Source organism: Lemur catta, chromosome 9 (assembly GCF_020740605.2).
Source record: "Lemur catta isolate mLemCat1 chromosome 9, mLemCat1.pri, whole genome shotgun sequence".
Taxonomy (NCBI): Eukaryota; Metazoa; Chordata; class Mammalia; order Primates; family Lemuridae; genus Lemur; species Lemur catta.
Window position 1 is genome coordinate 15,735,995 of NC_059136.1, and position 27,233 is coordinate 15,763,227.

The window sequence follows — 27,233 nt, forward strand, 5'->3', positions numbered from 1 at the left end:
TAACTTGAGTGCTGCCACTGCGCTAGGAACGTGGATGTCAGCGCACTGGTGTAGCAGTATATCAGGGTCCCCGAATTACTTACAGATACTTGGAGAAATAAGACAACCCGATGACACATGTGGGGAACCGTTAGTGGCCAAGTGCAGGCATCAGAAGCCAGAAAAGGGAGACGTTTGCATATTATCTCACACTCACTCTTTGTAGGACCCTAATTTATACCCATTTTATCCTCCAAAATGGCTGTGCTGATGGTAGCATCTATAAAAACCCTCCAAATCCTGAGCCAGGCTGGATTTCTTAGAAGTGAAGAATCTGAAGATCTGAAAGTCTTTGCATAGCATCCGAGGAAAGAATGCCAGCCTGCAGGGTGTTCTTTAGACAATGACAGGATGTCTGGGGCACAGACACCTCCAACAGCAAGAGAGATTCCTGGCACGCCTTCTCGTGAATGCCACTTACATGCAATTAAATCTGGGACGTTCTCAGTTTCAAATAAATTTCGTCAAAGAAGGGCTAAGATCTGTGCCTTCACCAGCTGAAGGAGTGAATGGTGAGATTTAATGAGACAGAACGAGCGAGATAATTCTAACGCTAAAAAGTTCTGTGAGGCTCAGCTTTGTTACAGGAAGATAATTTGTTGAGGAAACAAAATTTTTACTTCAGAAGATGACTTCAGAAAAGCACTGAGCTCTTCTAAAACTAACCACTGACGCAATTAGTGTCACCGGGTCCCTGTGCTGTCCTCCCTTCTGAGGTCCCCTCTGGCCCAGGAGGCAGAAGTGCTTCCAGCAAAGGCCTCATGTGAGCTGCTGATGTCCAGAACTTGGGGAACCCGGGTGGACACCCTCCGGTTCCAGACACCGCAGCACCAGCAAGGCACCGGTGTGCCCCCTGCCCCCCAAGCTGCATGTTGGGCCTTTCTTCAGGCCTGACCATCTGTTAGAGGCAGACGTGGGGTACAGGGAGGGTTCGAAGGTCGCAGGGGCAGATGGCACGAGGGGGTCTGAGCTCGTGGCTCCACTCACCCCTCCCGGTCTGCCGAGGGTGCTCTGCGGACGGCAGGGGGAACCAACGCAGGACTTTGGTTCAAGGGCGACTCTGAGACCATTGCACAGGCTTAGTAAGCAAGCACGCAGTGGTGGTGAAGAGCACAAGGCGTTTCTCCTTAGAGAAATGTGCTCCCAAGGCTCTGCCAAGGAAAGACCGTCAGAGTGCGGCACCGCCGGCACCACAGAGCTTACACTGGCGAAGGACACGGCGAGATCCGGTGAGAGCGAGGGGAACACGCTTGCCGCTTCTGAGCCTAGACAGCGATTCGTCTGCCGGCGCTGCCGGCCCAGGACTGGAATTGAGCAGGAAACGGAAAGGCGGCTAAAACCTCGCGGAGGTGGAAACCCCAGGCTAATACGGCCCACACGGCAGATGTCAAGCGGGAACCGGCTGCATGGCAAAAATTATGTGTAAGTGGAGAGCAATTTCTCAGTTTTAGGGAAATTGCAGGCATGCCAAGTCTTAAGTGTCTGTTTCCTGTGCGGTGCTACAGAGGAGAGCACATGAGAAGGTCAAGGTCAGTCTCCCCACTCAATGCAGCCACTGGGGTCTGCACAGTCCAAGCTCCGTGGAGGTGACGCAGAGGGGGAGAGGAAGTTGTGATACTTTCTTTCCCCGCGTCCTGCACCCAGGTTACCTGCCTTCTCCTACCACTCACGGAGCTCCCTGAGTGAGAGGGACCTCTGCTTGCCCCCAAAGCACTTTGCATTTTAACGTTATCCACCTCAACACATCTGCCTGGGGCATGATTATGACAGTAGGTGTGTCAGGCATTGTGGTGGCTGACAGGGCAAGGGTGGGAGAGCAAAAATGATGCTGGTATCACCGCGGCAGGCTTTGTGTACCACATTCCCTTAGGGGCAGGGGTTCATGCACTCCTGGTCCGAGCCTGGGCAAACCCAAGGCATTTTCAGGGACCGAACAGACACCCCAGTCCTTTCCATTCATTCTCTTTCCTCCACCAACACGGATTCCATGGCCTGTCGCATGCCAGGCACAGTGCTAACACGCACTGTGCACCCATGGGTCACGCATCTAAGATACAATCAAAGATGGGGCCCTCCCTCAACAAAGATGCTGAATGGGATTCTGAGAGCAGAAATAACATTGAGAGCACAGAGACAGGAAATGCTCTACCATGGGGTCCTCGTGCCCGTGGTGTGGGGAGTACCTGGGAAAGCAGAGAGAACTGTTTTCAGCGTGCCAGATGCTACCTGTCACGCATATTACCTCTCTGATTCACTGCTGTGATCCCACTTCAGTTTTCCTTTTGAGAGAAGTTGAGAAGCTTGTCCAAAGTCGAATAGCTGCTAAATGGTCAAGCATAATTTCAGCCTGGGCAGCCCATGCATGGCCCAAGCCCTTTGGGGATGAAACCTGCCCCCACAGCCGCAGGACAGCAAGGACTGGTATCCGCTAACCCATGCAGGAGAGGCTATCTTAGAGGCTAGGCGGCTGGCAGGGAGCCCTCAGGACACCGTGACCTGCATGTGTCTATCACGGGATGCTTCAAACCAGCAGGAAAGTGTTTCTTGTAGTTAGAGGTGGCTGGGGGCCCCAGAGGGGCTCAACCTCTGCTCTTCGGGCACTGGGACTTGCTAGCAAGAGGGCTTGGACAGGACTTCTGGGAGAACAGGTGCTGGGGGAGCAGCCGGGAGCTTTTCCTGGGCCAGCCTGAAACAACCACACCTCTGTCCCGTGGAGCCAACCCTGGGGGCACTGGAGACCCTTGACATTCGGAAGAGTCATTCAAAGCTCCTCCTCCAACTTCGGAATCAAATTTGGTTTGTTTTGGTAAACCTCACAGTCAGCTCTCAAAACAACATCTTTTCAAAATGATTACTTAGAAGAAATGCTCTAGATAAATTGATTTTGTATCAGCCTTTTCCCCGCCAAGAAACAAAGGACAGTGAGTATTTTTGTTTCCCTTTTTAACTGCTGACATCCCTTAACTGGACACAATTATTTTAAATTCCACCTAGACTTAGCAACTTCGATTCATTGGAAGTTGAGATTTATAGGAGCTTTCCACGACAAACAACTGCGACTGATGGATTTCTCAGGAGGGTTTTTCTCAGCCAATGGGAAAAAGCCTGGCTTGTCGCACCCGTTAATTTATTGAGTAGCTAAAGTAAGCACATGGAATACATTCAAAGGATACAAAGGCTGTAAGATGAAAACTGAGCCCCTGTCCCCCCTACTAGCTTCCTAGGCCCCCTCGGAGGTGACCCCTACCACCAATTCTCCTAGGGGCAGTGCAAACCAGCCCCTAGCATTTCCCCCTTCGAAGGCCACTGCAGAAGAGGGGATTAGCTGACCTGCAGGAGGGGCTGCTGCCGAGAGAACCTGCTACTCCCAAAGCTCAAAGAGCCCCCCCAAGGACATCCAAGGGCACAGGATGCTCCAGGCAGCAGACATCCTAAGGACAGACTGTTTCCTGCTCCTAATAACCATTCCCCATTTCCTTTCCTTAAAAACCACACATCCGGGGCTTTATGACCTAATTATTTGGGTTCTGCCTTTTCCACCCCGCCCAGGAGACTGGAGTGGGGGTGGGGTGAGAACATGTCCTCCTCCCTCCCACCCCCTGGGGGCTGTGAATGCACGCCATGGGTCAGGGAAGCCTGAGCCGTGACTCCCACATCCTAGTGCTACAGTGCCTTTGCTCACGCCCTGCGTCCCCCCCTCCCCACCCCCCGCCATGCCCTTTCCTGCTCAAGGCCCAGCTTGCAGGTCACTTCCTCCCTGCATGGCCCAGGGCCTCTCCACCTGAGAGGATCCCTCCAAGCCTGGACCCCCACGCACCCAGCCTCCTCCTCTCAAGGTCTCCCAGAAGGCAGGACTTGTCTTTCTTCTTTACCTCTCCCCACCCCTGTCCTCACCACACAGAAGGGGCTGATAACTGTTCATAAATTGATGGAACCAATGGACCGAACAAAATAAAAACAGCCAGACCTGTACCTAAGAATTTCTCTTAAGAGGTTTTACCCCCGTGAGACTACGGTCTCTGTGCTGTTATTCAGGTGTGTCTGACAGCATCCCCTCGGCTCGGAACCCTTGCCGGCCCTCTTGAGGAGTAGGTGATGCATCAAAGGCAAGCAGCCACACCTCCTCAGAGGGACGGAGACGCCTCTGCCTCAGGATACTTAACACTAGGGAGATAGGACAGATTTCACAGGCAAATTCTAGAACCTCAAGATCAAGAGGGACCTGGCTCCAGTTCTGCCAAGCCCTGGCTACACAGTGGAACCTTCTGGAGAGGCCTAGAAAATACCGCTGCCTGGTTCTCACCACCAGATATTCTGATCTCATTGGTCTGAGGCAGGGCCTGGGCCTCTGGGTTTTTAAGAGCTTCTAGGCGATTCTAACATTCCCTGCTTTGAGCATAGTTTGAGAACGACTGCTGCAGCATAGCCCCGTGGTTCGCAAACCTCAGTGCATGTTAGAATCTCCTGGAAGGCTTGGGAAAAACTCAGATTGCTGGGTCCCGCCCCAGGGTTTCTGATTCAGTTGGTGTACGGGGTCGGGGTGGGAGGAGGGATGGGGATTCACACCTCTGTTAAGTTCCCAACTGATGCTGAAGCTGCCGGTCCCCACAGCACACCTGAGAACCACGACTGGCGAGGACCCTGTGGCCTAGTAAGTCCCACCTTGGCCATCAGCCCCGGCTGCACGTGGAATCACCCGGGAAACTTTTAAGATACCAACACCTGGGGCCCACCTCAGACTGGGCAAACCAGGCTCTCTGGAGGAGAAGCCAGACACCCGTGCTTACAGGGGCTCCCAGTGAGCGTGGTGTCCCACCTGGGCCAAGAACATCGCCACTAGAAACAGGCTGTCCTTCAATAACCAGGCAGGACCGGCGCCACAGCGCTCTCCTGCTCTGCGAGAGACCTGCCTTCACGCAGCTTCCAGGCACAGACCCCAGCCTGCCTTCTTGCCAAGTACTGATCGAGCCCCCTCTTCACAGTTCGACAAAGTTCACATATTTGAGATCTTTCTTGTATCCTCTTTAATCTTTCTCTCCTTTTGCCCACAGAGTCCAGGGAAGAAGTCCAAGTTGATAACCAATGGCAAGAATTCTCACTAACATTCTAGCCAGGCAACACAGTACTTAGGACAATCACTTCTTGGTTACTTGAAGTCAAAATTCTGACTATTCTTTATTTCTGCTCAGATTCTTAATTTTGGGGTGAGACTAGAGAGGGCATTAGTGTTGGCAGATTCTAGACATACCCAAAATACAAGGCCCAAATGTTTTTTTTTTTTCCCTGAGAGACATTCTTGCTCTGTTCCTGGGCTAGAATACAGTGGCATCAGCCTAGCTCACAGCAACCTCAAACTCCTGGGCTCAAGTGATCCTCCTGCCTCAGCCTCCCGAGTAGCTGGGACTACAGGCACATGCCACTGCACCCAGCTAATTTTTTTCTATTTTTAATAGAGACAGGGTCTTGCTCTTGCTCAAGCTGGTCTTGAACTCCAGAACTCCAGTGATCCTCCTGCCTCGGCCTCTCAGAGTGCTAGGATTACAGGCGTGAGCCACCGCACCTGGCCAAGGCCCAAATGTTTTCTAAGAAACAAAGTAAAGGATCAATAATCACAAGACTGTTAGATTTCTAAAAACTAGTTTGTGTGACTCCCTCTGAAGTATTCCGGGTATTATACAGGCTCACTGTTTTTCTAACACCAAGGGTTTGCTTCTGAAATTTCTATGCAGTTTAATCTTTGGGGGTTTTGTTACTGGTATTTTTCTTTTCTTTCTTTCTTTCTTTTTTTTTTTTTTTTTTGAGGCTCTTGTAAAGCAATACTTTCTATCTTTAAAAAAACACTTCACTTCCCCTAGTATAAATTATAGCTTCTTGCAGTAATTACTACTGCTTAACTGGCATTCAATTTGCTGGATAAAAATATATTCTTTTGGCCATCTTAATGATTGTGTATACAACTTGTCCTCAAACCCACTCTGAATTTTGGCTCAAAGCAGCTATCATGTTAAGAGGATGGAATGTGGTTTCAAGCAATGCCAAAAGCATTGCATAAGCCATAATTGATATTTTTACTAGCGGCAACTTTGTAGTTGATAATGGGTCATTAAAACAGGAAAAGAAGCCCTCCCCACAAAATCTCATCTGAGAAGTAAAAGGAAAAGGTGTTCCAGACAAAAAGCCTCCCAGTGTCAATAAAAGTGCTTCCAGCAGGTTCTGGTCCTGTATCCAGAACGTGCTGCCCCAGTCAGAAGGCAGCAAAGCAGCTTCCACGTTCCAGCATATCCCGGCCAAAGCACCCCAGCCCAGCGGCCACCAACTCACCTTCCTCTCCCACCTCCTGCAATCCAGCTACGGCAGGACTTGATTTCACTTTCGGAGTGAAACAGGAATCAGAAAAAGCAAGGGGACTAAGCTATCCTGGTGCCTGTACCTTTTTAAAAAATATATAATTTTGATATTGGCATTTAAATGTCTGCTTTCAACTTCTGTTTCAGGAGAAATTGGTGCCAAATTTGGCAACCTTGACAGAGCAGAGACTAACTGGTCTGAAACATGAGCTGTTAAAGAAATAGCCTTCTGTCCTTACCCCTGGCTACCCCCAAGGGCCAAAGGATTTCCTTTTAGTCCAGGTGGGAGGTCAGCGAGATTTCACTAAACAGAAGGCAGCAGAGGGCTCATGAGTCTATTAATACAAATACCATAGCCTCCCACCCCCATTTTGGGATCTTCAGGAGAATCCCAATTCTTTAGGAAAATAAAACCAACACTTCAACCCTTACTGCATAAAGGGAGACTGAGGCCCAAAGCAGCAGCTGACTTGTTGGGGCTGGTGCGGGAATGTGTCCGCGGGTGTGATGGAGACTCTCAACCCGGATGAATTTAGGTGGCTTGGTCACCTCCACCCTTTGGTCCCCTTTTGTCCTTTGGTTCTCAGTCCACCAGCTCATTCTCCATCGTCCTCATACCTCATCAGCACTGACTCCAGCTCGGGGGGTGACATCTCCCACTACATGAATGGTGCCCCCGGAGAGTGCAATGGGGCAGCCCTGCTTGTTTCTTGGCAAGACTCCACACATTTTCCCTCTCTTCCTCACCCTCCAGCCCCAACAGATTCATGCTTATCACAGGCATATAAACATTTATTTTTGGCAGCTGAAGCTTTTCATTTTAGAGCACAAGAAATTATGAAATGCATTAGCCCAGCAGCCCAAATAAGATAAGGGACTGACCCCCAGATCACAGCCTGCCCCAGGATGTGTCATCCAGGCCCTGCTGCCGGGGCCACAAGGCCAAATTCACTCGTGATGTGAGTGCCACCGTGTAAGATGAGGAAGCTCTGCACTGTCTGCACTTCCAGAACCCCCAGTTGGTGGCCACATAGTCCCCAATGGAAAAGGATGGCTAATGATGGCAGTGAATTAAGAATAGTGATTATTACTGATGGTGAAATGGGATGACAGATGCAAAGTGCTTTAAACAGTGCATGGCACAGAGGAAGGGCTGTTAGTGCTGCTGTAAGGAGGAGGAGGAGGGGGAGGAGGACAGCCATGACAACCGCTCACATGAATGAGTACAAGGTCTCAATCTAGGCTGAGTGTAGGAGTCACCTAAGGAGTTTTAAAAAATGCACATGCCTAAATCTCACCTGTAGAAATCATGATTTAATTGGTATGAGGTGTGGCCTGAACATCTGAAATTTTAAGACTCTCTGGGCATTATCTCTTTTCTTTATATAGATTCATAGGAAGTTGAAAAGAACAATACAGGTAGGTTCTATTCACCCTTCAGCCAGCCTCCTCCCATGGTAACATCTTGCCTAATGACAGCACAATATCAAAATCAGGATATTGACATTGATGTAATCCACAGAACTTGTTGCGAATTCCCCAGTTACACATGCACCCCTTTGTGTGTATGTGTACAGCTCTATGCAATTTTGTTACACATGTAGCTTTGTGTTACACATGTAGCCACCACCACAATCAAGGAACTAACTGTACCATCACAAGATCATCCTTCATTTACCCATTCTCTCTTTCATCCTTTAAACCTTGGTAACCACTCATTTGCTCTCCATCTCCATAATTATTTCACAAATGTTATATAAATAGAATCACGCACTATGGATGCTTTTGAAACTGGCTTTTTTATATTCAGCATAATTTCCTTGAGGTCCATCCAACTCGCTATATATATATATATATATATATATATACATAATTCGTTCACTTTTTATTGCAAAGTAGTATTCCATGATATGAACGTACCATAGTTTTAACTGTTCACCTACTGGAGGACATTTGGTACTTTCACATTTTGAGCTAGTATGAATAGGGTTGCTGTGAATATTCATGTTTATGAATCTGGGTTAAAATAAGGTTCTAATTCTCTGAGATAAATACAAGACAGTGCAATTTCTGGGTCATATAGTAAGTTTTAGCTTTAAAAGAAACTGCCAAATGGTTTTTCAGATTGGCTGTACCATTTTACATTTCCACCAAGAATGCATGAGTGAATCAGTTTCTCTGTATCCTGGCCACCACTTGATGTTGTTACTGTTTTTTATTTTAGCCATTCTGATAGGTAGGTAATAGTATCTCATTGTGCATTTAATTTGCATTTCTCTAATGGCTAATATTCAACACCTTTCATGTACTTACTGGCCAGCAATATATCCTCTTCAGAGAAATATATGTTCATTTCTTTTGACTATTTTCTGTTTAATTTTTTTGTTGTTGTTGAGACAGGGTCTCACTCTGTTGCCTAGGCTAGAGTACAGCACCATCTGCTAACCATTTTCTAAGGATTGTTTGTATTTTTTACTGTTGAATTTTGAGAGCTCTTTTTATATTATAGATAAAAGTCCATTGTCAGATATGTGATTTGCAAATATTTTCTCCAGTCTGTAAGTTGTCTTTTCATACCATTAATGGGAACTTTCACATAGCAAAAGTTTTTAATTTTGATGAGCTCAAATTGATAAATATTTACATTATAGGTCATGTATTGGTATTAAGTCTAAGAACTCCTTGCATAGCCCTAGGTCCCAAAGATTTTCTCTTAGGCCTTTTTTTCTGGAAATTTTATAGTTTTAAATTTTACATTTAAGTCCATAATCCATTTTGAGTTAATTTTTGATTAAGATGTAAAGTAAAGGTAAGTTGCCTATGGATGTCCAATTCTTCCAACAATATTTATTGAAAAGTCTACTTATTGAATAATTTTCATTGAATTACTGTTGCCCCTGTCAAAAATCCATTGAGCATACTTGTTTTTGGGCTCCCTATTCTGTTCCATTGATCTATGTGTCTATTCCTCTACCAGTACACTGGAGCTGGAGCTACAGAGTCAGCTTTAATATGAGGGAGAATGATTTGTCTCATTTTATTCCTCATTTTTCAAATGGTTTTGGCTCTTCTAGGCCCTGTCCCTTTCCCTATAAATTTTAGAATAAGCTTGTCTATATCTACAAAAAAAATCCTTGCTAACATTTTGTTAGGAACTACATGAAACTTATAGATCAATTTAGGGAGAACTGTCTTTACTATGTTGTCAATCCATCAACACAATATACCCCTCTAAATATGTAGGTTTTGTTTTTTTATCAGTATTTTGTGATTTTCATCATACAGACCCTGTATATGTTTTGTTAGATTTATACCTAAGTATTTGAATGGCATTTCATGTTTTATTTTGTGTTCAATTTGTGCAGTGTTAGTATGTACACAACTGATTTTTGTGTGTTGACCTGGTATCCTGCAACCTTCTTAAACTCACTTGTTAGTGCCAGGAGGTTTTTGGTAGATTCCCTGTGATTTTCTATGCATAAAAATAATGTCACTTGCAAAGAGAGACAGTTTTCTCTCTCCTTTTACAAACCATATGTCTTCCCCTTCCCTTTCTTACCCTGTTGCTGTGACTAGAACATCCAGTACTACGTTGATAAGAATGGTTAGAGCATTCTTGCCTTCTTCTGCACTTAGAAAGCATTGAGTCCTTCATCATTCAGTTGTAGTTTTTTGGCAGATGCTCTTCATGAGGGTGTGTTTTTATCTTGAATAAATGTCAGCTGTATTGACAAATGATTTTTCTGTATCAATTAATGTTTAATTTAGCTTGTTGATACAGTATGTTACATTAATTGATGTTTAGATATCGAGCCAGCCTTGCATACCTGGAATAAATCCCACTTGGTTATGGCTTTGTGTTTTTTTTAATACATTATTGGATTCTACTTCCTAAAATTTTATTGAGGAATTTTCATGAGAGATATCTATCTGTACTTTTCTTTTTTTGTGCTTTGTCTAGTTTTGCTATCAGAATAATATTGGCCCCTCATAAAATAAACTGGGAAGTGTTTTTATTTTCTGAAAGAGATTATATAAAATTAGAATTATTCTCTGCTGGATGAGGACAGGAAAAAAAAAAAGAAAAAGAAAAATTGGCATTATTCTTTGGATGTTTGGTAAAATCCTCCAGTGAAACCATCTTGGCCTAGAGATTTTGGGGGAGTTTTAAATTACAAGTTCAATTTCTTTGATAGACACAGATCTATTCAGGTCACCTATTTCATCCTGGCTGAGTTTTGTTTGCAGTTTTCAAGGAATTGCTCCCTTTCTTCTAAGTTGTCTAGTTTATGAGCATAATGTTGTGACTTGTCCTTTTAATGGCTGTAGGATGTTGGTGATATTCCATTTCATTCCTGACACTGGTGATGTGACCTTTTTTTTTTTTTAAATCTTTGTCAATCTTGCTAGAGATTTACCAATTTTATTGATTTTTATAGAAGCATCCTTTTGTTTCATTAATTTTCTCTATTTTTTCCTGTTTTTCAATTTCATTGATTTCTGCTCTTAGTTTTATTATTGCTTGCTTTAGGTTTATTTTGCTCTTCTTTTTCTAGATTCTTGAGGTAAGAATTTAAAATTATTAACTTGCAATCTTTCCTCTTTTCTAATGTAAGCACTTAGTGCTATAAATTTCCCTCTCAGTACTGTTCTAGCTACAGTCCTCAAATTTTGATAAGCTGTATTTTTATTTTCATTTAGTACTATGTAATTTTTATTTCAATTGAAATTTTTTCTTTGATCTGCAGGTTACTAGAAATGTTCTGCTTAATTTTTAAGTGTTTGGAGATTTTCCTGTTGTCTTTCTGTTATTGATTTCTAGTTTGATTACATTGGGGTCTGAGAATATATCCTATATGACCTCAATTCTTTTAAACTTCTTATGGTTTATGACCCAGAGTATGGTTTATCTTGCTGCATGTTCAATGGGAGCATGAAAAGAACGTGTATTCTGCTGTCGTTGGATGGAGCATGCTATAAATGTCAACTAGATCCTGTTGATGGTGTTGTTCAGTTCTCCTACATCCTTGCTGATTTTCTGTCTAGAATTTTCCTCAATTGCTGAGAGGGAGGTTTTGAAAGCCACAGCTGTAACTGTGGATTTATCTATTTTCTTCCTCTTACTTTTTGTTCAAGTATTTCGAATCTCTGTATTTTGGTGCATACACATTTAAGGTTGCTGTACCTTCTTGGTGAGTTGACCTTTTTATCATTATATGATGTTCCTCTTTGTCCCTAGTAATTTTATTTGCTCTGAAGTCTACCTTTTCTGATATTAATATAGCCACTCCTGATTCTTTTCATGTTTGCATGAGATATCCTTTTCCACCCTCCTCAGTGCCCATTCCTATCATCATGGGCTGAACCCACTTGCTTTCTCCCTGGGGACGCCTGACAAGGACAATGCCCTTGAAAGCAACCTGAAAGCTCTAAAGACCATGCCAGAAGCCGTGGACCCAGGGTTAGCAGTGTGGGTGCTGAGGTCTGACTGCCTGGTTCAAACCCTGATTCCACTAGCTATAAGCTCTGGACCCATCACAAGCTTCTTAACTTCCCTGTGCCTCAGTTTCCTTACCTGTAGAATGGGGAGAATGATAGTACTTACTCCATGGGATGGCTGGGAGAACTGAATCAATCAATAGATGTAAAACTCCAAGAAAAAACTTGCATAATAAACCTGTGAGTTCAACCGAGCATATACATGTTGTATGCTTAGCTTCAGTGCCTGTGAGCCCACAGTGTGCACTGCTCATCTCCTGGTCTCTTTTGTCCTCCATGTTGTCCAGGGGTCACAGAAACCACAACATGAGGGTCTAAAGTGAGATCAGAGATCAGTTCAAACCTCTTCAAATTCCAAGAATCTCTGCTTCGACCCTCAAGCTAGAGGGGACCAGCACTGTGCAAACACTCAGGGCAAGGAAATCAACATCGCCCCTCACATTTCTGAAGAGCCTAATGTTAAGAACTTTCTTTATTCCACTTAGTAGAAACCTCTGTCCCTGAAACTCAAGCATGTTGGCTCAGCTCTGCCATCCGGGGCTCTACAGAGATCCCTTGTGCCCTGGCAGCCTCCAATGAGTCCCCAGATGTTCGTGTCCCCTGCACACCTCATCAGCATAAAGACACCCAGTTCTCCTAGCTGTTTCCTTCATCATTCCCCTCCTTTGCACATGGATGTCTCCTTGCTCCTGAAGTCCTTCTTAAAACAGACTTCCTGGTGCCACTTAACCTCGGTAGGACACAGAGGAACTCCACCGCCTTCCTCATTTCTGGAGATGAGGCTGGGATTCATACAGCCTAAGAACCCACATAGTGAGCATGCAGCTAACCATAACCCCTCACATATAGCATGTAAATCAGTTTCAGCTCCTGTGCCAACTCTAATCTTTTGGCTGCCCACAGAGTTAGGAAGGCTTATGGAGCTGGGGGGCTCAGTGGAAAAGTGTTCTGGGACCAATTATTAATAGTAATGTCTGTCAGTGGCATATCATAGGGAATCAAGACAGACATGTTTTGCTGGTAGTGATTGGAGTCTAAACACATCGCCATTAAGCTACGTTTCTACCATCTCGTACATTACAACTAGTTGATCTGAGACTAAATCCACATTAAATGCCGTCTGGATAGCTATAAGTCATATGGTGAGCAGGTAGACTTCAATATTGACAAAGGCCTGAAGCCTGGCTCTGCCACTTATCCATGGGTGTCCCTGGGCCTCATTTTCCTTGCTACAACAGGCAAATACTACAGCTATTATAGCACTGGGGGGACATGGAATGCAATCATGCACTGCTGCATGTGGCCACTTTTCCAAGTGGTCAAGAACTTCAGGTGCTCTGAATTTTTGCACAACCTCCTCCCTCCCATCTCCATGCCATCTCAGTGTCTGATGAGCATGCTACCCATCTCCACAGCCAGGTCATGACTAAAATGTTCAGTCAAGCAGTGATTCCGGTGAGCCCTGTGGCAGGCAGGCTGCATCTCTCCCAGGTAGACATCTCTTTACTAATAAGCATCCATTGGGTAAGGTTGTCCAGCACTTACAAATTCCTTTAACTGTATGCAACTCACAATTTTCCATATTTCCCACCAGGAGTGATAAGAGTTTTGCAGAAAAACTGGGTGAAATTTATATTCCTTGTCTCTGCACAATCCTTGGCTGACTTCTAGGACTGCCTCTTTTATTTCTGAGAGCTCAAAAATTATGTCTGATGAGCCATTCTGGAATCTTGCCTACAAACAATATTAATATACGCTGGAACGTATGCCATTTGTTTCACTTCCCTTTCGCAAGATGGCACTGGTCTGTTTTCAGGCTTGAGCACTCCCTGCCTTTCCTGCACTCCTCCTCCACAATTGTCAGCATGGCCTGGCACTCCCATTTGCAGATAAGTTCTTTCAATTCGGGCCAAGAGAGCTGGAATCACATGAAGCAACTGGTTAACCTCTCATCCCCTCCTCTGTTACCCCAGACCTCAGCCCCCACAGGTAAATTACACATCCTTGGGGTGTATGAAAACCAGGGGACACCGGCTGGGCTGTCAAGGACATGATGAGCACGCCCAGGGAAGGCAGTGTCTGCCAGAGTGCCCTTTATCTTCAAATAGGGTATCTTTACAACCCTTGGCAAATTCCTAAGGTTGAAAATATGATCACTTTGGAAGGTTCTTTAACTTTCTTTCCACTTTGGTATCAACCTGCTTCACTTTCTTTCCTGAGCTGCTTCTCACAAGGAAACGAATTTCATAGTCACTTTGTGGGAGTCGTTCCGAGCACAACAAAGACCACTGAAGACTAACGCCAGGCAGTCCCCAGGCTCAATCCCCACTAGGGTCCTCTGAACAGAAAGCAACCTACATGTAACTTTGGGTGAGAAGCAGGGGTCTTGTTATTTGGTCCTCAGAGCGTCTGAAGCTGCCCCATGGCGGGGGTCCTGCTGGGTCTGCCAGGTCCTTGGTGTGGGGATACTGTTACCAAGTGACTTCTAAGACCACTGCTGTGTCTTTGCTCAGCCCTCCTCTTTAATAGTCCACATGGATGTGAGCTGGGGAAGCCATGGCCAAGGTGCAGGCACAGGCATAGACCCCTGAGGTGACACGACCTGGCACTGCAGGGCCCCGTTCCGCCCAGCAGCTGCCTGCCTTGCCTCTCAGCAGCAGCAGCAGCAGCACCAGGGACCTTGGCAGCCCTAAGACTTCCCCCCATCTCAGTTTGAAACTGACCAACCTGCTTTCTGTCATCCTCTCCTGGCTCCTGATGGTACCCATAAGTGAGCTGGCGAGTCACTGAGGCTCACAGGACACAGGCCCCGTGTCATAGAAGCATGGCTGTGCTTAACAAGATGATATCTTTCCACGTGTCCAGTGACTTGCTAAGGAAATCATAACCTCCTTCATTTTCTGTCCATCTACTTATTTATTAATACATTTTTTCCAAGAGAGGGCATTCCCAGATCCTCACGCCAGCCCCTGGCGACTGCTGTACCATGTTCTGCTCTGACGTTAGCACAAAGTACACTGCTCTGTGGCTCTCTCCCAGACCCCTCGAGTGCTTCTGCTGTCCCCTTCTGCCACCGCCATCTGGCAAAACCACCACCCGCAGGCAAGGTGAGAATGTGTCCTCTGTGTCCTTGAGTAGACGGGGATCAGGAGGGCCCTTTCCCAGAATGTGCCACTGACCAGACTGTTGGCAAGGTCTCCAGGGTCTGAGAGAACCTGCAGGTGTCCTAAGGTACTTGGTTCCAAATTGTGCATCAGCAGTGGGCAGTGGATGGACAAGAATTTAAGGCATGAAACCAAACATCTGGGAGAGTGGGGGCACTTCCTCCGTAGGGAAATCTGCGTCACACCGCACTCCTGTCACCTCCCCCGGTACTTAGGAAACCCTGGCCGTGTGGCCTGAAGGTGTCTTTCTCAGTAAAGGTGAATCCAGCTACCAGGAAAGCCACGTGAGGGGGACTCCTCGTCCACGGCCCGGGCTCTGTTCACGTGTGGAAAAGGCGCCGTGCTGCCGCCTGATGCTCTGGTCTGAGTCTCCACTGGCCACTCAGGGGGGTGTGATGGGAGGTGACTCACAATCTGCAAAATGACACTAAGATGACTCTGGATGTCCCTTCCAGCTCCAAGAACCACGAGAAAAGCCACTTATCTGACGCTGCCAGAAACTCTGGCAATCGTACGAGAAAACTGGATCTCATCTGATCCCTGGAAGAGCCTGTAACATCAGGAAGTTCTGAGGGGATTTCGGGATCTGATTCTTTAGCCAAACTCAACTTTTCTTCCTGTCTGGCCGAACACCATCCTGGACATCATTTCAGGCAAGGCAATTCACCTGCTAATCGAACACAAAGAATTCCTGGGGTGGAGACAAACACCGCAGGGCTTTTACTTCCTTGAAATGAAATTCCGGGGGCAGAGGAAGCCCCGCCATGGCTGGGTTTTTCATCTTGTTGATAACATCCAGACAATAGCTGTTGGGACACGCCGCTCAGAATACAGGTGGGACCACATCTGCCCGCGTGCTGACGAGCTTTTGATGGCTTTCTACTCGTTCGTGCTCCTCTCTCTGAGCCGGGTGTCAGGCCTGGCCTAGTTAGACTTGGGAAGGCTGTGGCTGAGGTCCTCGTAAGGACAGAGGCTCTGGGTTTTCCAGATAACTGAAGAGACGTTCTCTCATCACATGCGACCCCATGTCAGTGATATGACTGCAAAGGGAAGCGCTGTCATTTCGCAGCAGCTCCCGTGGATGCCAGATAATGAGACATCGCTGCCATCTGAACAGGCTAACGGTCACAGACGACCCTTGCTGCTCTGGTCACCACTGCCACAGCACCTCCAATTCAAAATTCCCCACCGTCAAGAAAGGGCCACAAGGAAATTCTACTTTTATTCATGTGGGCGAAAGCAGAAAAGTAGGCAATGTGGACAGGGGGTGGGAGAGGCTGCACAGAGCGCCCTGCGGATCCTCCAAAGTCAGTCTTTCTCTCAGTCAAGGTGCCAGGAGGTTCACGCCTCGTCCAGTAACGTGAAAAACCCTGCAGCTCTCGGCAGCAAAATGCAAAAGATAGCTAAACACATAAATGAAAGGAAACGAGGCCCGCATGTTTTGTACAACGCTGGAATTTGGGACAGACAGCGCGCCCAGCAGACGCTCTCGCGCTGACTTTGATGCAGGAGCCAGGCACAGAGGAAATCACTCAGGAACCACTCCAAGCCTCCCCCAGGGAAACCTGAGAGCCCTTGAACGCCGCTAGTGCCACCAATCACCTTGCAGTGGGGACAGGAAGGCTGCCGAGGGCATAGGAGCCGAGTGGAAACTGAGGATGAAGCCCAGGGAGCCAGGCAGGAACCTGTCCGGAACCCTCTCTAGAGCCCGACCCTTTCCTGGGGAAAGGGAGCCCCTTTTCTGGTCCTCGAGGAAGGCCAACCCCTCTGTGAATACAACTGCCCTAACTCTAACCAGAACAAAAGCACGTTCCCTGCCCCGCCCCCGGATTTCTAAACAGTTATGACATTCCCAGAAATCCTCTCTCCGCAGTACCGTCCTAAGGCCAGCCCATCTGCCGTCTGCACCGTGCTTACGGGCAGAGCACCCAGGCCAGACACTCGGGTAAGAGTGACCCCCCACAGCTGTCTGCTGGTGGGCTGCCGCCTGCCCAGATCTGTCCTGTGGCCACTCTGCATCCCTCTGGCACCGCACTGACCAGCTCATTCTTAATACAAATCACAGACCAGGCATGTCCACGTTTCAGACATCTGGATAATGGCTTGCTTTCCTTCCTGCTCTGGGCTAGAGATGATTCTTTTTTGCTTGAGCTATGTCAACTCTAGTTGTGAGAACACTTCCCCCAGCATGGCTCTCTCCTCCCCTTCCCCCTGCTCCCCACGGCTCCCCAGACACGTGATCCCCCACTGCCCATGGGCCACACTGCTCAGGGATCGGATTCCTTCGTGCAGTGAGCTACAGACCAGGCAAGCGTGTCCTCAGTCAACGTGACATCCTTCCCAAAGTGAACTGTCCTGAACTCACCTTTGCACACTGTCACATCTGGCTGGAAGAATCCAGAGTGATTGGTTCCGATTTTGACTGGTGTCTTTGTGGGAGAATACCAAACTTCACACATGACCTGCCCAGGGCCGTCGGTCCCCTTATTACATCAGGGCACATGGTGGCATCCCACCCGCCCTCTATCCTCACGGGACTGAGAGGGCAACCAAGTTCCTGGCTCTGCTTGTGCCTCCACACTCCTCCCAGCTATATCTGTCAGGACAGAGGTTCCAAAACGGGTGGAGGGAACAGCTCCAGGGGCCAGCGCTGTCTATGCAGGTCTGAAAACCTATGTGTGCACACACGTCGTTGTGACCATGTCGAGATACATTGTTTTGTGTGTCTGAAGGTGCATACATGACTACCAGATGGCCAAACAGTTTCTCATCAGCACGTCCGTACCTCAAAACCTCAGCCCTGCGTGTCTCTCCCTGGCACCTTCGGGTACTCAGTACCTTGAGCCTCCACTACGGCAGGTGAACTCCCGAGGGCCCAGCTGTCCCTCTGCATCTGCTTCCGGCCCCTCCATTTCCAGGCTTCTGCCCACCCCATTCTTCCCACTGCTCTGCAGCAGGTCACTTTATGTTTTGTGGGGCACCCTCAGCGAGGTCTTTGGGAAGGTGTCAGTTGAGAGATGACGGGTCTAAGCATGTTTATGGTGGCGACTTTCAGCATTGCCAGGCTTTGAGTGTGTGTTTGAAAACGGCACGGCACAGAGGATTTGGGCTGACAGAGCAGTGGAGCAGGTGGGAGGATCTTCAAGCACGGCTGGGGCTCCACACTGAGGGAGGCCTGGAAGCCTGGGGTGTGGAGCAAGAGAGGGGAGCAAGAAGACGGAAGACACCAGAAAGACAACAAGACCCTACGACGTTGCAGCTGCTGTGCTTCTCCACCCGGGACGCACGGGAATCTCCTGGACAGTCTTCCTGAGCCTCCTCCCCCAGAGCGAGTGGATCAATCGATCCAGGGTGAGGCTTGGCCACTAGCTTTCTAAGTGCCCTAGTGCCCTCTCGTGCGGCGTTGCTAGATGTCTTCCATCGAGGCAGTGCTTTTGAGGCCACAGGCTGGGCCTCCTGGCCGGAGGACAGGTCAACTCTAGAGTGGGAAGAGTTCTGAACGTAGCAGGTGTTCAATAAATGAGAGATCTGACTTAACTATCATCAGTACATTGTGAATTCACGGCCAAAGCAGCATTACTGATATTATCATGCCAAGAAATTTTAATTTAATTTATACTGTATGACATATTTGATTGCAAACTGGATTGGAGCCAATTTACAATACCAAGTAAATTATTATATTTGACTATACTACAAGGCTGTAGTAACCAAAACAGTGTGGTACAAAATAGTATTGGTGCAAAAATAGAGACACAGACCAATGGAACAGAACAGAGAACCCAGATATAAAACCATCTACCTACAACCAACTGATCTTTGACAAAGCAGAAAACAATGTACACTGGGGAAAAGAAGCCCTATTCAATAAATGGTGCTGGGAAAATTAGATAACCACATGTAGAAGAATGAAACAGGACCCCTACTTCTCACAAAAATTAATTTAATATGGATAAAAGATTTAAATCTAAGGTATAAAACCATAATAATTCTAAAGGAAAATGTAGGAAAAAATCTTTTAGATATTGGCTTAGGCAAAGAGTTTATGACTATGACCCCAATGGCAATCATGGCAACAATGAAAATTAATAAATGGAATTTGATTAAACTAAAAAGCTTCTGCACAGCTAAGGAAACAATCAACAGAGCAAATAGACAACCCACAGAATGGGAGAAAATATTCACAAACTATACATCCAATAAAGGGCTAATATCCAGAATTTACAAAGAACTCAAACAAATAAGAAATGAACAGACAACCCTATTACAGAGTGGGCAAAGACATGAACAGCAGCTTCTCAAAAGAAGAAAGACAAATGGCCAATAAACATATGAAAAAATGTTCAACGTCAGTAATCATCAGAGAAACGCAAATTAAAACCACAATGAGATATCACCTTACCCCAGTCAGAATGGCTTTTATTAAAAAGTCCAAAAAACAATAGATGCTGGTGTGGGCGCAGGGAGAAACAAACACTTATTCATTGTTGGTGGGACTGCAAATTAGTACAACCCCTGTGACAAACAGTATGGAAATTCCTCAAAGAACCAAAAACAGACCTACCATTTGATCTAGCAATCCCACTATTGGATATTTACCCAAAGGAAACGAAGACTTTTCATTAAAAAGATACCTGTATCGAATGTTTATAGCAGCAAAATTCACAACTGCAAAGATGTGGAATCAACCCAAGTGCCCATGAATTCATGAGTGGATTAATAAAGTATGGTATATGTATACCATGGAGTACTTCTCAGCCATAAAAAAGACAAATTGTTAATAATACCTTTTGCAACAATCTGGATGGAACTGGAGACCATTCTCCTAAGTGAAGTATCTCAAGAATAGAAAAACAAATACCACATGTACTTGCTATTAAATTGGAACTAACCAATGAGCACACATGTGCACAGAAGGAAGTAAAACTCAGTGGAAATCCACCAGGGGGGGTGGGGGGAAGAGAGGAGGGGCAAAAACTTACCTAATGGGTACAATGAACATGATTTGGGTGATGGGCACACCTATAGCCAGGACTCAAGCATTACAAAAGCAATCCATGTAACTGAAAACATTGTGCCCCCTTAATATTTTGAAATTAATAAAACAAATAAATTATGTTTGAACTATTTAAAATAGAACTATGCACACAAAGAGACACTAGAAAGAGAAGAGGGAGGAAATACAATTCCAGGATGCAGAGGAGTTAATTGCTGAAAATGAGCCCTAAATTTAGCTTTCTATTTTCTGACAGCCAGAGCAGAAACAAAATCATGTTAATTTGTACAACTCATTGTTTGATAAATGGAATGGCACTCACACAGAAAGGGAAGTTTTCTCCTGACATTCAGATCAAAGGGTAGCTGCTCACACACGCACATACCCATCCTTCAGAGGGATGTTTCACTTTATCAGTATCCAGTGGTAAGGGGCTGGAAGGCAGGTGAGCCACCTGGGGACTTTCTTAACATACACTAAAGAACATGGAGGTAAACTGCTCCACTCTATTCCAAAACATGGAAGAGCTTTCAGGTTTAGTACCTGTGAAACAGTACGGCCAGTGGCTTTCCTCAGAGTGCAGGTTGGTCTTAAGTCTTTTCAAGCAGCCCGCACAGCCTGGCCCCTGCTCTGAGCCCGGTGACCAGAGGGTCCTATGGCTTCATCCTTGAGTAATCTGCTTCCCAACACTTGCAAATAATCAGACAACAGACTTCCCTGGGAAAATAATAATCACCCAACAACGGGGAGGGCCAAATGCTAGCAGGATTTATTGGCTTTGATTAACAATAAGGTGTTTGTTTTTGTAGGTGATTAGAGTTCAATAGCAAGCTATAAAGAGTCCTCCAAGAAATTCCGAACAGACTGTAGCTAAAGGGCACTAGAGTATGACTGAATCCAACCATTCATCTTTGCAGACCTCCTGTGCTAAGAGCTAGTGTTGGATACAGCACAACCAAACAGGTCTTCAGGGAGAAAATGGCCTTCTGTGTTCTTAATGTCTGTGGAGAAAAAAACCTCCATGCAGCATGTGTGTGTCCACATGTGTGTGCAAACAACACTAAGGCACATGCCATGCTCTTGGATGCTGCTATGGGATATTGCAGTTGATGTAATGGTAGCTTGAATCATCTTATTTAAATTGACCATTCAAAGGTCTATAACCACCTGCATGTTGGTGAATACTACGACAGCTCTGCGTCCTTGCAACCAATGGGCAGTTGCTTCCTAGGTACTCTGATGGGCTGGTTGGTCTTTTGAAGGTGGGAAGATGTTTGCAAAATCCGTTTTGATTTATGCTTTTTTTCCCCCAGCAAATCCTTCTTGGGTGCAGGTTCTTAACAACTCAGAGGTGTTAAGACAAATTTGATTGCACTTAATTTTTAAAATAGTATTAGCAAAGTGTTGTCACCAATATTTCAAAAATAGTATCAGGATGAAATAACTGTGTGCTTAGAGGCAATTGCTCATTTTGCTTCACCAAGCCCTGGGTCAATAACATGTGATTTCCTCTTTAATCCCAGGAAATAAACATAACATTATTTCTCTGTATCCACATCATGATATCTCATGGCTACAGAAAAGCCAAATACCAAACCCGTCTCAAGGAGTAGAAAAAATTGAAATGAGACCAGATAAACAAAACAAAAAGTAAAGCCATAGATATGGAAAATACTAGAAGAAAACAACTGCTTTTATACTCCTTATACATTGTCCTTACTCTTGCAAAAGCTCAAGTTAACACTTAAGGCCCCAGACGTCTTACTGTCTAGCACCACTGGGTCATTAGAAAACCTTTACAATAATTTTTCCCCCCAAGAATGAGATATCCATTTAATTATGTTCTATTCAATACAGTATAAATTTTCCCGCTGTTTTGCATGCTCTGGCCTCCTTGATTTAACATTTTCTAAAGTTCTCAGCAGTCATATCACCATTTTTTCTTCAGAGAAACATAAAACACACACATACTCCAGGATAAAGAGCAAACCCACTGCCCACAGTTTGAGAGCCAGCTGGCCTTCTGCTGCCTGAGGCTTCCTACAGGTGACCGCAACCTTGGGCCAACCAGTCAACCCCTCTGACCCTCTGTTTCTTCATCTGAAAAAAATGAGGAGGTTGCCACAGATTCTCTCTGAGCCATCTGTGGGCTCTAAGGTTCTATGATTATTTCATTCTAAAGGGAAGAATTTCCATGTGCAAAGGCTACGCAGCTGTTCGCTGTGTAAAACTAAGATACTGAATTCTACATCCCAAAAATTGGACTTTGGAACTGGCTGAAAAGAGAAAGTCTACAGTATAAAGATAAGGCCCATTATTGGAATGATAAACTTAGAGTGAATCAGAGATCCTACTGATCCGGGAAAGAAAATACAACTAAATGAGACACTCGGAGAAAAGCCTCTTCCCTTTACTGTATTGGCTTTAAGAACAGACATGAACATCAAATTAACATTTCTGCTCTCCAAGCCAGGCTGTTCAGTAGTCTCGCCAGTTCCCTGCAAGGCTGCGACCCTGGCTCACTGACCTGAGTCCTTCATTGTGCTGGCAGCAAAGGCATAGAGCAGCATTGTTTTAGAACTCACAGACTTCAAGCAAAAAAACTTGTATTCAAAAAGGAATTTAAAGAAGCAGAACGACACAGAGTCTGATACTTACTTGTGGCCCAGCTCATGAGCGATGGTAAAGGCCAAGTTGAGACCATTGTCTTCGGCGAGCACACACTTCCTCTTAGCACTGCACACACCTCCTAAGTAAGCAATTCCTGCAGCAGAGACACAAAACACATTCTCCTGAGAACGCGGGAGGCCCTGACGTCACCGGGCAAGTCCGCATGGTTAACATCACGTACAGTCAAGAAAGGGGCAAACTGGGACACTGCTGTCCCCGGGACTGGACCTGTCAGTCTGGGACCCACGTGGGATGGGTTTGTGTATGATGCTTTTGTGTTCACCCAATGACAATCATAGCCACAAACGTTTACCAAGCATTTAATATGTGCCAGGGTGGTATGCTGAGCAGTTTATACACATCATCCAATTTTATCCTCATTACCCAGGATGAGGCAAAGTGAGGTTCAGAGAGGAAAGGAAACTTTCCCAGAGTCACCTGGATTGGCACCCAGTGCTGGGATCCTACACCAGATCTGTCCAACTTCAGCACCCAGAGCTGGGACCAGGTGAGGCCAGCCAGGCCAGGTGCCCAGTGTGCAAAGTTTGAGGAGGTTCTCCCTCCCAGGAGCTGCCCCTGCACTTGCACGCCCCTGCGAGAGAGTGCCTCCTTAAATTACTTGCCATGGGCCCTTTTTGCGTCACCCTCTCAGGGTATGAGCTTGGATCTGTGCTGGAGTGCAGAATGTTCAGAAAAATGCACTAGGAGTCCTCGAAGAAGAGAGCACAACCCGGACCCAGAGGGAGGACAGCCCATGCTGAGAGGACCAGGGCCCTGAAGTCATCAGTGAGGACGAGCCTGAGGGCCGACTGCCTCATCTCGGCACACAGGCGCTTGTACCTAAGGACCTCACCCTAAGTCGGGAAAACAGAACCGGCACACACCGGGAGGAACGTGGCACGGGCAGTGGTGTGAGTAACAGGCTGCACACTGGAGGACAGGAGTTGCCGGTGGGGACGGGTGGCCAGCTGCTGGAAGAGGGATGGGAGTTCTCCGGGGGACAGAGGCTTTTCTGGCAGAGGGATGTGTGTGAATGACCCAGGGGCCTTGGACGACCGGCCATCTGGGGAGTGCTGGGCAGTCAGTCTTAGCAGGGGTGCGGCGGGTGAGCCCCCACCGGCCACACCTCTGGAGGCTGACTCTCCAGGGCTCCCCAATGCTCTCCATGCTTGTGCTCTCCCTGCACCCAGAATAGACATCCCTCACCACCCAGGCCCCTCAGGACTTATCTCAGCAGGGCCCGCTAGGAAACCTGCCATCTGCCCTCCCATTAGCATCTGACCCCTCTGAGGACAGCTCCTCGACATGACCCTTTGAGAGCAGATGGGGGTGTGGGGTGCCTGGAGAAAGAGGCTCGGTGCTCCCTGCACTGTGAGGTCACACTGGGTGTGGCGAGGGCAGTGGCTCTGCAGCACAGTGCCATGCAGCAGTGGCTGGCAATGGGGTGGGTGGAGGCTAACCCTGCCTGGACTCCACGCAGCAGCACCGTGTCCTGGGATGGGCTGCAGGCACCCAAGGAAGGGGCGCCTGCTCTGCACCCCAGGCACTGTCCACCCACCAAGCCGCTCACTGCTCTGTCCCAAGGGCTTCCTCCACCCACTTGCACAAGGTGTCTCAGAAGGGAAGGAATCGGCAAAGGGCAGAGGATAACCGGGCAGGGGAAACTATTTCATTTAAAGGGCCCCTTCCTTCCTGCTCCCAAAGGGCTGTCCCAACATCCTCTCTGCTGACATCAAAATCAAACTGGCACAGAGCTCAGCCACACAGGGCACTCCCTCCCGGTCCTCTCCGTGAGGTGCAGAGGACGCTGGCAGGGCCTCGCTCTGCAGAGAGACACAGCTCTGGGGCTCACATTCCGCACACTGAGCCCAGGGACCACATCATGGCTCTGTTTTTATTCGGAAACATGTAAACTGCTTGGCCAAGGCTAAAAAAGTTTTTTAAAAAAAGAAATGTTATTTGGCCTCAAGATGCTTTTTTGGCACATAGACATCATAATTCAGCAATGCAGACTATTAGAACAACACGACAACCAGAAAGGGTGAGATCTGGCTTCTCAGTGCCTTCAAGGTCATTACTCTGGTTTTGTTTAAAAATGCTCCGCGGGTTGCTGCTAAAAGTTCACTGGCAGGTAGGCGGAATGCTGCTGCTCAGCCCCGATGGCATGCACACCTAGCACTCAGACACGCACCCAGCGGTGCCTGCCCGGCCCTGGCCGCAGTCTCTCTGGGTCAATGAATCAATTAGAAACAATCAGATGTGCACGCCTGGAGAAGTCGCCCGGCGAGGGGGCAGGGAGGTATAATAAGGCCAGATGTGCTGAGCTTGCTGTCCCAGCGTGCCGGCTGTGGGCTCCGCTGCTGAACCAGCAGACCTTAAATGCCACAGGAACACCTCCCCTGGCCTCCGCCGCGCAGTGCACCGAACGGGCAGCCCTGGCTTTTCATTCTAATTAGGTAGCATGCAACGCTAGGGAAACAGCGAAGCAAAGACCTTTTCCAGTAATTGCATTTTAATTTTTCCAAGGCGCAGATGATTTTTTTTTAATTAGAAAACAAAGAATCAGTTTATTTACAAGAAATGCTCTCTCACAAAGGCGGATTAAGGTCTAATGATTCTAATGCTTTTAACGATTTATTCCAATCGTGACCAGCTTGGTCATAAAACCAAGCAAGGAAAACACATAAAAGAAAATAGCTCCTGATAACAGAGCACAAGAGTGGTGTGAGTTTATGAGGGACGGTGTGGAAATGCTTAGAATGCACAAAACAAAGTCTGGAGAAAATCCCAGGTTGTTGTAAAAGTAAGAGCTGCGGGGTGGGGGTGGTGTGGGAGGAATAAACAGTAATTAAGCCATCCGGCTGTGGCAGAAAACAAAGCCCACCACTATTCCCTGTTTCTAGAAAGAAACGTTAGCCTAGGGGAAAGGGGGCGCTGGGGATCCAGAGATACCACCTCAGCCTGGAGAAGGCGCCAACCTGGAAAAACCCACCCAATCCCCGTGTCGGCGCTTGTCAAGAAATGAGGAAAAACCAGTTTCTCTGTATTGATTTAAAAAATGAAGTCTATGACACAGTTCTGCTAACTTCAGTGCTGATGCTCAGGAACCAGCCCTTCCTGTGTACGTGGAATTCCCTTACACTGAAGTGAGCGCTTCTCAGATCCTAAAGTGGTGCCTTCAGTGGTTTCAGCCTTCTGTGATTTAAAACTCTCCACAAATCATAGAACTTACTCAAAAATTCAAAAAACCACATCAATGCCACATGTTTGCACAGCTCCTTGGAACAAAAGGGAAGCAGAAAGGCAACTCGCATTTATTAGTTGTGCTGCTCCATGGGCATGTGTGCTCTGATGCTCAGCCTTCCCTTACTTGGCAGGTGTTAATGGCCCCATTTTACAGATGGGAAAACAGAGGCCCAGTAACCAGTTTTATGGTTAATCAGCACCCAAACTAGAATACAAATGCAGGGCTTTCTGCCTCCCATCCCATGTTCCTTGAGGCAAACCCTGGCCTCCCTCATCAAAGCTTTGGTAATCAAAAATGATGAATAATCTTTGAGGATTTAGAGGATTTTCATAAATCCTAATGCACGTGCATGTGGAGATGTTCGTGGAATGGCGTGAAGGTTTCACAGGTTTGGGTCCACATGTTTTTAAGTCTAAAGATAAAAAGACCTGAGGGATGTGCACAATAGTAACAGCGGTGACCCTCTAGGACATGGTGAAGGAATTAGGGATCTTTTTAATTTTCCACTTTTTTTTTTGTTTAAACTGAATACAATTAATATGCATGTGGCTATGAAAATTAAAATTGATTATATATAATTTATCCATCTAGAGCAGAGGCAGAGGTGGGAGACCAAAAAAACAAAACCATCCTCTGGATTTTAACTCTGAGTACACAGCCCTTCGGGCAGCAGATGATGCAGGAAGTTGACAGTCAACAAACACATGACCAAGTGTGTGCTTATATACCAACCTAAACAGCAGCTCGCTCCACCTCAGCACAGACTCAGGAAGCAAAACTCACTTAAAAATCTGAAATGCCAAGGGTGGAAATGAAGGGCTGTCACGAGGTCTCCTGACACCTGGAGCAGCACGCCGAATTCACCTAGAGAAGAGACTCGTGCCTACCAGAGCCCCGGGACCAGCTCAACATGGACACGCTCTCGTCTCCCTTTTCTTTTTCTTGGTAAGAGCACAATTAGGTAGAGGAAATCTGGTGAGGAGGCTTAATTATTTTATTTTTCAGTAGAAAACTACATGGTCTAAGCTTGTAATTCTTAAGCTCTTAAACTCAGGGTTGACCACTGATCATCTCTGGGTTTAAGCGGTAAACAACACACAACTGTATAAACTCTGGTCTACCCAGTAAACTGTTGCACGTAAGCAGTTTGCAGCTGTTGGTTTCACGGCCCGTTAGTCTGACCTTACAGGCTCTGCCTTTGAGAGAGACAGTCGAGCTTCTGACACCAAGTGCTCAAAGCCCCAGCACTGTCTTGGTTACCCCTAGGACAG

General features: G+C 46.7%; 1 protein-coding gene across 1 annotated transcript in view; it reads right to left on the minus strand.

Annotated features, from left to right (window-relative positions):
- Positions 1-27,233, minus strand: part of ADAMTS17 (ADAM metallopeptidase with thrombospondin type 1 motif 17) — a 280,726-nt gene that overhangs the window by 148,429 nt on the left and 105,064 nt on the right. The window contains exon 8 of the mRNA XM_045561079.1: positions 22,704-22,809. Within this exon, the coding sequence (XP_045417035.1) occupies positions 22,704-22,809 (106 nt within the window). The remainder of the gene's footprint in view (positions 1-22,703; positions 22,810-27,233) is intronic.